Below are 11,076 nucleotides of genomic sequence, written 5' to 3' on the forward strand. Positions count from 1 at the left end.
AAAAAATGTGTTTTCACATGATGAAAACCTGTATTATAAAGAAACTATTTTATAATACAGGTTTTCTGCTATTGTAGGTGGGTCTGGAACTTATCCCTTAAATGGAGGTTCACTGTATTCATTTTCATACATCACTCTGCAGGTTGTAGGCGTGTCTGGCTTGGCGAACGTCGTTGGAGTCGGGCAGGCAGGTCCAGTTGTGCAGGCGGGTGATGTAGTTGGCGTGGTTGACCTGGATCTGGTTCTTCTTGGCCAGCTCAAAGGCCAGCATGTCCACCGGCAGGTTGAATCTGGTCTTGGACTTGTTGAAGTCCTTTTTGTAGAGGAAGTCGCTGGCGATTTTGGCGGAGTTCAGAGCCAGCATGAGGAGAGGGTCGTCGCGGATGCTGAGGGCCCCGATGTGGTGGCCGACCTGCTTGCGGTATCCGGTCTTGTACAGGTACTGGGATAGGGATATGTCCGGGATTATTTGGAAGAAGAGATAAGGTGAGCTTTGGCATTCACAATGCAGGTCTGAGGGCACCTTAACATTAATTTCAGTCAACAATAGAAGGCAGTAGGATAATGTCAAAATGGTAGCCCAATGAGATAGCTAGAGCATCTAGAAAATTTTGGACTTAAATTCCCCTTTAGCTTCCCATTGGGAACATTTTCACCCCTTTGAAACCTGAGAGATAAGTAGTATTCCTGTTAGGTTTGGTGAAAACCAAATGACTTACATCGCTCGCAATGTCTCTGGAAGCCTTAGCTGCGAGGATGGAAATGGCATCTTTGCCAAGTTCGTAGCCCAGCTTCTTGGCCTCCTGATATGCTTGCTTGTACAGTTTCTGAAGATACAGAAGATAGCAGATGTAAAGACACACGTGTTGAAGCAGAAACTGGGTCACGGCAACCAAAGTGCTCACTTACCAAGCTGTAGTTCATGTTGTTGGCTTTTGCAAGGACGACATCCATTGCATCGGGCAAGATGTGGATCATGGTCTTCTCGTTTTGCCATGCTTCCTGATATGCTTTCTAAAATAAACGCCGGACATAGCAGGTTATGAATGGCCAGTCTATTATAAAATGATCTGTCCTAATTAGGCTTTGTGTCACATTATCATTTGAATACCTTGTTCATGACCTTGGCGTTGGCTTTGGCCAGCACCATGGGCATATCCTCGGTTGAGACTTTAAACTTGTAGTTGCTCGGGTGCTGGCGGTACTTCTGTTCACTCAGGATCTCACCGGCTTTCTTTACCTTTTCCACATCCACCGAACCAACGGGGACCCAGCCGACACCCTTCTGCAACTTCAGGTCTTCCTTGTAAACATTCTGGTCACGACGGAAAGGATTGAGTGAAGAATTATCCTCAAATTTACAAACACATCATTTCATTAGTATACATTGTTTCCTCGCGAGATTGCGGTTCATTGTTTGTGCCCCTGGAATTTCTACATGATTTTTTGCTATGACAGGTGGGTCTGGAACTTATCCCTGCAATAAACGGAGATTAAGTGTATTCTATTCATTTTCCTACATCACTCTGCAGGTCGTAGGCGTGTCTGGCTTGGCGAACGTCGTTGGAGTCGGGCAAGCAGGTCCACTCGTGCAGGCGGGTGATGTAGTTGGCATGGTTGACCTGGATCTGGTTCTTCTTAGCCAGCTCGAAGGCCAGCATGTCCACAGGCAGGTTGAATCTGGTCTTGGACTTGTTGAAGTCCTTTTTGTAGAGGAAGTCGCTGGCGATTTTGGCGGAGTTCAGAGCCAGCATGAGGAGAGGGTCGTCGCGGATGCTGAGGGCCCCGATGTGGTGACCGACCTGCTTGCGGTATCCGGTCTTGTACAGGTACTTTGGAGGAAAAGACACATCTCGATGGTTATGTGGCAGAATCTAGGAAAACGGGGGCTCACTTGGAATAAATCTAAATGCTTACATCACTGGCGATATCCCTGGATGCTTTGGCCGCTCGGACGGAAATGGCATCATTGCGCAGGTCGTAACCCTTCTTCTTGGCGTCTTCATTTGCCTGCTTGTACAGTTTCTGTAACAGGCCAAAACACCCGTTAAGAATAACCGACGTCGGCAAGTTTGAGCTCAAAGCGCAATTTGTTTGCTTACCGAGCTGTAGTTGTAACTGTTGGCTTTTGCGAGAACGACGTCCATGGCGTCAGGCATGACATGGATCATGGTCTTCGCATTTTCCCAGGCGTCTTTGTACGCTTTCTGCCATCACAAACAACAACACAAACTGAAGTTGAATGTCCAAGACATCGCATACATTTTTTCAGATCTTTGGATGTCACGCTGAAATTCATAATTGTTTGCTTTGTGATTGAAAACACCAAGCTCAGATTCTTTTTTTTTTTATCCTCACGATATTTTTATTTGGATGTTTGTCTTGTCCTTGTCCCAAGTGTACGTGTGTAGTGTAACTGGCAAAACTTGGTCATCCTTGAACGCTAGTAAAAGCCTACCTTGTTCATGACCTGAGCGTTGGCTTTGGCCAGCACCATGGGCATGTCCTCGGTTGAGACCTTAAACTTGTAGTTGCTTGGGTGCTGGCGGTACTTCTGTTCACTCAGGATCTCACCGGCTTTCTTCACCTTCTCCACATCCAACGAACCAATGGGGATCCAGCCAGTGCCCTGAAGTGCCTTCAGCTCTTCCTTATAGACCACCTGAATGAGGCAAGAGGGTATTAACAGGTAATTAACAGACAGGTATTCGCCTGAATTACCCTTTATATCTTAGACCAGGGGTTCTCAAATGGTTTGGGTTGCGGAACCCCTTACACTTTCTCCTATAAAAAATAGGACTCTATTAAGGGAGGAATGTTGTAACGTTTGGCAAATATCTGGTGCTCCCATTTTTGTATCTAGTTTTACATTTGCCAAAATAATCATTTTTATTACAGCTACACTCACATCGCTCTGAAGATTGTAGGCATGTCTGGCTTGGCGAACGTCGTTGGAGTCGGGCAGGCAGGTCCAGTTGTGCAGGCGGGTGATGTAGTTGGCGTGGTTGACCTGGATCTGGTTCTTCTTGGCCAGCTCGAAGGAAAGCATGTCCACTGGCAGGTGGAATCTGGTCTTAGACTGGTTGAAGTCCTTCTTGTAGAGGGCGTCGCTGGCGATCTTGGCGGAGTTCAGGGCCAGCATGAGGAGAGGGTCGTCCTGGATGCTGAGGGCCCCGATGTGGTGGCCGACCTGCCTGCGGTATCCGGTCTTGTACTTGTACTGCGAGAAAACAAAGGTTTTGTCACAAACTGGCCGATAAGCAGAAGGAACCGTACAGATTGCAGCAGATTAGGGTAACTGACTTGGACATGTGGTAATAAATGAGGAAAGGGTGCTAAATAGATGTAAGGCGTACTGAAGTGTAGATGACAAAGGAAAAGGTGGAACGCGTGACAGAAATGAAAAGGAAAGGCTGATCGGAATTGCGATTTTCTTTGGGGGTGATGCAGATAGACATAATCAGGAATGAGCTCCTCAGAGGGACACCAAAGACTTGAAGGTTTGGAGACGAAGCTAGAGAGGCCAGACTGAGACGAGGTTGGATGTGTGGAGTCGAGGCACTGGATATATCGGTAGAAAGATTCTGAGAATGGAGCTGCGTGGTAGGAGGCAAAGAAGAGGACTGACAAAAGAGATTGTATGGATGTCAAATTTGTAGCGAGCTGGAGTGAGAGCAGGAGATGCGGAGGACAGGGACAGACGCCAGAGGATGATAGGGTTAAGCTCAAAGAAAAAAATACACTTACGTCACTTGCGATAATAGTGGAGGCTTTAGCAGCCTGCACGGAGATGGCATCGGCACGAAGGTTGTGACCCTTCTTCTTGGCACGCTCATTGTCCAGTTTGTACCGTTTCTAATGACAACAAGGACATCATCGCTTCAAGTCGTTTGGTCACAATGTGCAGCAACTGTGTGGTCACGAAACAATAGTTCTGAAGCCCTCACCTCGCTGTAGTTTTTCCTATTTTCCCGAGCGAGAACAATGTCCATCGCGTCAGGCATGATGTGAATGGTTCGCTTGGCGTGGTCCCAGGCTTTGGTGTAAGATTGCTGGAAGCAGAAGTTTGAGTTGTCAGACATGAAAAAGGGCAAGAACAGATCTTTTTGTCCCTTGCAGTACCTTATCCATGATCTGGTTGTTGGCGGAGGCCAGTGCCAGGTCCATAGAGTGCATGTCCTTGGTGAATTTAAAGTTGCTGGGATGCTGGCGGTACCCGTGGTCCCTTAGGATGTTGCCGGCTGTTCTGACTTTCTCCATATCCAGTGAGCCGACGGGAACCCAACCGATTCCTCGGATGTAGTTGTGATACTCACTCTTGTATTTGTTCTGTGGGAAAAGCGGTGGATGTTCCTCGTGTCAGTTATTCATGGTTTTTCGCAGGGTGGTAATGAATAATGACTGCACTGCAATTTAAAATCTTGAAGCTTCTCATTGGGTACTTACATCGCTGGCGATAGACTGCATGTTCCGGGCCAGTTCCAGGTTCATAGCATCAGGCAGGACGGTGTAGTGAGGGATAAGCCTCTTATATCCAGTCATGGTTTGCACGGATGAGGCGTGCTTGGCGTGGGCCAAGCTCAACATGTCCACCGGCGAGTGGTACTTGAGCTTGGACTTGTGGTAGTCCTTCTTGTAGTTCTTGTCGCTCTGCATCTTGGCCACCTCCATGTAGTGGACCAGCAGGGGGTCGTCCCGCAGGCTACGGAAGCCCACGTGGTGGCCTCGCGCCTTCTCGTAATCCAGTTTGTACTTGTACTGGAACGAAAACAAACAAACAAAAAAAAGACCAGGTCTTATAACACCAAATTGGCGATTGGGTATCGGGACTTATAAGTCAAGGTACCACTATATTGACTTGAATTCCAGACTCACATTGCTAGCAATGTTGGTACCAGACTTGGCGGCCAGAATTGGGATGGCGTCTGCTCTGAGATTGTGGCCTCTGTTGGCCATTTCCAAAAGGCCTGCTTTGTACAGTTTCTGTAGAAGGAAGAAAGTAAATCATGTCGCTGAAATAAACGAGAATAGTCATCATTTCTCGTCTTACGTTGCTCATGTTCATGGCGTTGGCCTTGGCCAGGACAATCTCCGGAGCATCCGGCATGACGTGGACGTCCAGTTTGGCCTTTTCCCAAGCGGCCGTGTAAGCTTTCTGAAAAAGAATTCCACAATAAAATGAGCATTTTTTTGGTGGATGTAAGCGCGAGAGAGATCAATTTTACCGTGCCGCACCTTATTCATAATCTGATTGTTGGCCGTGGCCAGAGCCATGTCCATGGAGTCCATCAGTTTGCTGTGCTTGAAGTTGGACGGGTGAGTGCGGTACTTGTTCTCGTTTAAGATGTCCCCGCCGACCTTGGCGGTTTCTACCGCGAGCGAGCCGATGGGGATCCAGCCCATACCTTTAACGTAGTTGTTCCAGTCTGACTTGTAATTGCACTGGAGAGAGAGAAAGACATCATGAGTGAATGAAATCAATCTCAGACCTGAGTTTTAAAAGCCACTGGAACTACATTTTAAAAGACAGCCCAAAGCTATGACTTGTCTTCTTATTACCCTGAAGAACATTCATGTCAAACCCAAGACTTGCGAGCCATATGCGTATGCATTTTTTTACCTCCCCCACCGTTATATTGACCTATGTGACGTACTCCCACCTCTGAAACGGCACTGGGCAAAAACTTGCATTGCCTTTAATCACAATGATATACACTTCAACTTACATCACTAGACTGAGTGTTCATGGTACGAGCCAGCACAAAGTTCATGGCATCCGGGAGGAGGGCGTTGGTATGGAGGATCTTCCTGTACCCAGCCATGGTCTGCGCGGCCGAGGCCTGCTTGGCGTGGACCAAGCTCAACATGTCCACCGGCGTGTGGTACTTCAGCTTGGCCTTGTGATAGTCCTTCTTGTAGTTCCTGTCGCTCTGCATCTTGGCTACCTCCATGTAGTGGACCAGCAGGGGGTCGTCCCGGAGGCTACGGAAGCCCACGTGGTGGCCTCGCGCCTTCTCGTAATCCAGTTTATATTTAAACTGCAATGACGAGTTGAATAAGTAAGTTGATGACGCGTAGTGGTTTGCGGTGCAGTTTAGGAATTTTTTTTTTTTTTTTTTTTTTTTTTTAGTACGTACGTTACTGGCGATGTTTGTTCCTGACTTGGCGGCTACGATGGGAATGGCATCTGCTTTCAGATTGTAGCCCCTCTTGGCCATCTCCGCCACACCAGATTTGTAAAGTTTCTGCAAAAAAATAAATAAAATAAAACAGTCCTTACATGATGCACTGTTTTAACTATTGTTATTCTTGATTTGAAGTGAAATTACATCGCTCATGGTGAGAGCATTGGCCTTGGCCAGGACAATCTCAGGAGAGTCCGGCATGACGTGGATGATCCGTTTGTCCTTTTCCCAAGCAGCCGTGTAAGCTTTCTGAAAATGAAAATCACAAGAGGAAAACATGAGCATCGGCAATGCAGGTGTTATTTGGCAAAAATTTTGGCCTCCGTTTAATTGGTTAACTTTGAGGCACCTTATCCATGATCTGGTTGTTGACGGTGGCCAGGGCAATGTCCATCGAGTCCATCAGCTTGCTGTACTTGAAGTTGGATGGGTGAGTGCGGTACTTGTTCTCGCTTAGGATATCACCACCAACCTTGGCGGTCTCTACCGCGAGCGAGCCAACCGGGATCCAGCCAACGCCTTTGACGTAGTTGTTCCAGTCTGATTTGTAATCACACTGATGAGAGGAAAGAAGTCACCAGTGAGTGGACTGAATCTCGGACCTGAATTTTAAAAGCCACCTAAAAGTCCTGATGAAAAATGCCGATGCACGGGGGTCACATCGCACCGATCCAAAAATCGCTCAAAATCAAGAGATTCTGAAATTCAGTGTTGGTCTACAAATTCCGAAAGTCTTTTAGTTCCTAATGAGACTTCCAGAATTCTCCTTTCATAAGGTGTGTGCTTACCGAGTCTTACCTGTACCAAACAAAAACTGGGAATTTGAATGTTCAGTCTTCAGACTTACTCCTGACTTGAGCGTGTGACCAAATCCCATCTCGGATATGTTGTGACCAAGATGGAGGGGGTGATTTGACTCACGCCTTGCCGAACTGAACTTGAGGACACACTTACATCGCTAACTTGGGTGTTCATGGTACGAGCCAGCACGAAGTTCATGGCGTCCGGGAGGAGAGCGTTGGTGTGGTGCATCGTCCTGTAGCCGGCCATGGTCTGCGCGGCCGAGGCCTGCTTGGCGTGGACCAAGCTCAACATGTCCACCGGCGTGTGGTACTTCAGCTTGGCCTTGTGGTAGTCCTTCTTGTAGTTCTTGTCGCTCTGCAGCTTGGCCACTTCCATGTAGTGGACCAGCAAGGGGTCGTCCTGCAGGCTACGGAAGCCCACATGGTGGCCTCGCCCTTTCTCAAAGTCTTTCTTGTATTGCACCTACGAAACATGGCAAATGTGACTTTTTGTTTGCTTTTGAAGCTATATATATTTAGTTGTAATAAAAAAATCTAACCACTTCAACTATTACTGTTGTACACTTTTACTTTAGTTGGTCTTATCAGTGTGTGAGAAGCATGCTTGCAGACCCGCGCCGTATATATAACTGAGACCATTTCGGCTGTGAATTGGCTCTATATAAATAAAATTGAATTGAGTTTAAAGGGAGAGTGACGGTTTTACCCACATTGCTGGCAATATGTCTGCCGTGCTTGGCATGCTGAATGGGAATGGCATCGGATCTCAAGTCGTAGCCTTTAGCGATATCTTGGAGCCACTTTTGCTTGTACTGATTCTGCAGGGGACAAAACATACATTCAGACTTGTGTCCATCTCGTCAAAGAATGTGGCCAGAAATGTGGTCCTCTCACCTCACTGAGGGTATGAGCGTTAAATTTAGCCTGGATGAACTCAGGGCAGTCGGCCGGCAAGTTGTATGTGTGCTTGAACTTCTCGCCAGAAGCTTTGTAAGCGGCCTGCGGGGAGGTGAAAATCATACAAGTGTAAAGATCATGTGACACAATTTCAACACAAAAGACCGTCAATCGAGTCACTCGTACGGGGTCCAGCTGTTTGGAATTGCTCAGAGCCAGGGACATGTTCATGCTGTCACTGGTGCTGGTGAACTTGAACGTGCTGGGATGCTGACGGTAGCTGATCTCGTCCAGGGCGGCTTTGGCAGCTTTGGCCTTCTCCACATCCAGAGAACCAATCGGAACCCACCCGGATCCTTTGTAGTAGTTTGTGTAGTCGGCTTTGTAAACAATCTGCACAGAACCAGAGAGATGATATTTTTTGAAACCCCGTTATTCAGACTGGCAAGGTCGCAATCAAAAGCGAGAGCACGTACATCGCTCTGCATCTCCATCATGTCCTTGCAGCGGTGCAGTTGCAAGTTGTCGGGAAGAATCAAGTAGTCGTGCAGGTATGTCCTGTAGCCGATCATGGTCTGCACGGCCGAGCCGTGCTTGGCGTGGGCCACGCTCATCATGTCCACCGGCGTGTGGTACTTCAGCTTGGACTTGTGGTAGTCCTTCTTGTAGTTCTTGTCGCTCTGCATCTTGGCCACCTCCATGTAGTGGACCAGCAAGGGGTCATCCTGCAGGCTACGGAAGCCCACGTGTTGACCCTTTGCCTTCTCGTGTGCCAGTTTGTACTTGTACTGCAAAAAAATAAAGGGAAGAAATCTCAGATGGGAACAGTTGAAGACGCTGGGGCCGCCTAAGGAGGAGCACGTTGACCACTCACATTGCTGGCGATGTCTCTGGAGGTCTTGGCTGCCACGATGGGGATGGCATCCTCTTTCATATGATGTCCTTTGAGCAGATCTCGACGGTAAGTGTTGGTGTAGTAATTCTGAAAATGAACAGAGTGTGGTTATGTACAACAGTGTACCATTTATTTTTCTTCAATTCAAAGGACACTGCGATACTCCTGCCGGTATTGGCCACTGAGGGACAGAACAAAAGTCAAGGGAAGGCACTTTTATTTATAAAGCACATTTCATACAAAAGGCAATTCAATGTGCTTCACAGAACCTAAAAGCATTTAAAAATAAAATGCTTACCAGCAAAGTAAAGAAATCAAATATGGCATGAAATTGATTTGAATGCATCAAAGACCTTGTGGGGATAGTTATCATAGTTTTGAACCTGAATTTAAAAGAATTTAAACTTGAGGCTGACTTTGGGTGCAGCATTACAGCTAAATGCTGCTTCACCATGTTTGCTTTGAAACTTCTGGGTTTCTATTCAATTAGCATTTCTTGAAGATATTCAGGACCCAAAGCATTTGGTTATTAATGGACTAGTCCCAGAATTTTAAAATCTATTCTACCCTCCATAAAAGCATACAGACACACATGGAGACAGTCATTCCCCAGTAAGGAGTATTTTTTTTTGTCTTTCTTCACATAGGGTGAATAAATGCCTGTGAGCACTGTGCTAGTGTCTGTCTACATGTGTTGCATTGTTTGTGAGCATTTAGCTGAAGTGACGTATGAAGCTAACCTTGCTGATGTTGGCAGCGTTGTATTTGGCTAGCATCAGTTCAGGAGCATCAACAGGAAGATGATAGGTATGCATGAACTTCTCGCCGCTGGCCTTGTAGTCTTTCTGCGGTCAGAAGCAGGAAACTGGGTCAAAAAGGGTCAAGAGAGGGTCTCCAGAGAAAGAGTTTTGTGAAGAAGGCGCTCACCGCATTGAGAATCTGAGTGTTGGACTTGACCAGCTCCATGTTCATGGAGTCGAGTGGGCTGGTGAACTTGAGGGTGTCCGGGTGCTGTCTGTATTTCTTCTCGTCCAAAGCCGCCCCAGCCGCCTTCGCCTGCTCCACCTCCAGGGAGCCGATCGGAACCCAACCGATTCCCTTGATGCAGTTCTCGTAATCCTGTTTGTACTGGTGCTAGAAAACCAAAAAAAGGATTTTGGTCCACTACCTAAAAAGCTAGGCTTATATATCCCCAAAAAGCAGTGGTAGGATGAGTATTTGGTACCTGGACTCTGGGACGCTCAATGAGGACCTAATTAACATTCTAATCATTGATAGCAATTGGGTAATTTTGTTGCGAGCGTAAGCAACTTTTCAGACCACCTCAGCGACATTTCTTACACCAGATTCAGTAACTTTTCAAAGATTTTTAGAAATCTTTTAAAATAAATGCTTTTTTTTTTTTAGGCCCCCCAAAACACACCTAGCAAGACACTTTAAACTGAATGGCCTGAAACTTTTAGAACTTACCTCACTGGTGTTGTAGTTCACGGTGCGAGCCCAATCCAGGTTCAAGGCATCTGGTAGGAGGCAGTACTTGTGGTGGGGTTGCTTGTAGCCGGTGTTGGTCTGCACGGCCGAGGCATGCTTAGCGTGCGCCACGCTCAACATGTCCACCGGCGAGTGGTACTTGAGCTTGGCCTTGTGGTAGTCCTTCTTGTAGTTCTTGTCGCTCTGGTGCTTGGCCACCTCCATGTAGTGGACCAGCAGGGGGTCGTCCTGCAGACTACGGAAACCCACGTGGTGGCCTCGATCCTTCTCGTACGCTTTCTTGTACTGCACCTGGAGGCGGGATTGCGGTGTTTTGCTTAGCAGAGATGGGGAACTCAAAAAGACGGCAATTTGAGGACTTTAAATATGCTTTTGATAAAATTAAGAGGACAAAATAGAGATTGGCAGCATGTAAGGTTCACAAGTCAAAAATAAGAGACACACTAAAATATCAAGCTTCAACCATCTCTACAAAATCCACAAAGGCAGGTAAGCCACATTAACTCCACAGCTTAGTTCATCGATAGCAAGTCACACATTAATTAGGCTTCTTGTCCGTTACACGTTTAATTGACAAGACATACAAGTGACAGACAATACAAAATTTTGTGTTTTGAATAGGGATGGGCCACTACAAATACCAAGTATCTGTGTCGGGCCGATACCGGCTTTATTTTCAGGAGTTTGTACTTGTACTGCAAAAAAATAAAGGGGAGAAATCTCAGATGGGAACAGTTGAAGACGCTGGGGCCGCCTAAGGAGGAGCACGTTGACCACTCACATTGCGGGCGATGTCTCTGGAGGG

At 47.0% G+C, this 11,076-nt stretch overlaps 1 protein-coding gene across 1 annotated transcript in view; it reads right to left on the minus strand.

Moving 5' to 3' along the window:
• neb (nebulin) overlaps positions 1-11,076 on the minus strand; it is a 61,580-nt gene that overhangs the window by 35,849 nt on the left and 14,655 nt on the right. Inside the window, exons 29-54 of the mRNA XM_019880123.1 lie at positions 8,760-8,867; positions 8,362-8,673; positions 8,072-8,278; positions 7,883-7,987; positions 7,699-7,806; positions 7,140-7,451; positions 6,535-6,741; positions 6,330-6,434; positions 6,138-6,245; positions 5,727-6,038; positions 5,236-5,442; positions 5,051-5,155; positions 4,876-4,983; positions 4,447-4,758; positions 4,123-4,329; positions 3,948-4,052; positions 3,748-3,855; positions 2,909-3,220; positions 2,459-2,662; positions 2,103-2,207; positions 1,918-2,025; positions 1,521-1,832; positions 1,112-1,315; positions 910-1,014; positions 720-827; positions 131-442 (exon numbers count right to left, since the gene is read on the minus strand). Coding sequence (XP_019735682.1) covers positions 131-442; positions 720-827; positions 910-1,014; positions 1,112-1,315; positions 1,521-1,832; positions 1,918-2,025; positions 2,103-2,207; positions 2,459-2,662; positions 2,909-3,220; positions 3,748-3,855; positions 3,948-4,052; positions 4,123-4,329; positions 4,447-4,758; positions 4,876-4,983; positions 5,051-5,155; positions 5,236-5,442; positions 5,727-6,038; positions 6,138-6,245; positions 6,330-6,434; positions 6,535-6,741; positions 7,140-7,451; positions 7,699-7,806; positions 7,883-7,987; positions 8,072-8,278; positions 8,362-8,673; positions 8,760-8,867 — 4,806 coding nt within the window. The remainder of the gene's footprint in view (positions 1-130; positions 443-719; positions 828-909; positions 1,015-1,111; positions 1,316-1,520; positions 1,833-1,917; positions 2,026-2,102; positions 2,208-2,458; positions 2,663-2,908; positions 3,221-3,747; positions 3,856-3,947; positions 4,053-4,122; positions 4,330-4,446; positions 4,759-4,875; positions 4,984-5,050; positions 5,156-5,235; positions 5,443-5,726; positions 6,039-6,137; positions 6,246-6,329; positions 6,435-6,534; positions 6,742-7,139; positions 7,452-7,698; positions 7,807-7,882; positions 7,988-8,071; positions 8,279-8,361; positions 8,674-8,759; positions 8,868-11,076) is intronic.

Source organism: Hippocampus comes, unplaced genomic scaffold, assembly GCF_001891065.2.
Source record: "Hippocampus comes isolate QL1 unplaced genomic scaffold, H_comes_QL1_v1.1 scaffold214, whole genome shotgun sequence".
Taxonomy (NCBI): domain Eukaryota; kingdom Metazoa; phylum Chordata; class Actinopteri; order Syngnathiformes; family Syngnathidae; genus Hippocampus; species Hippocampus comes.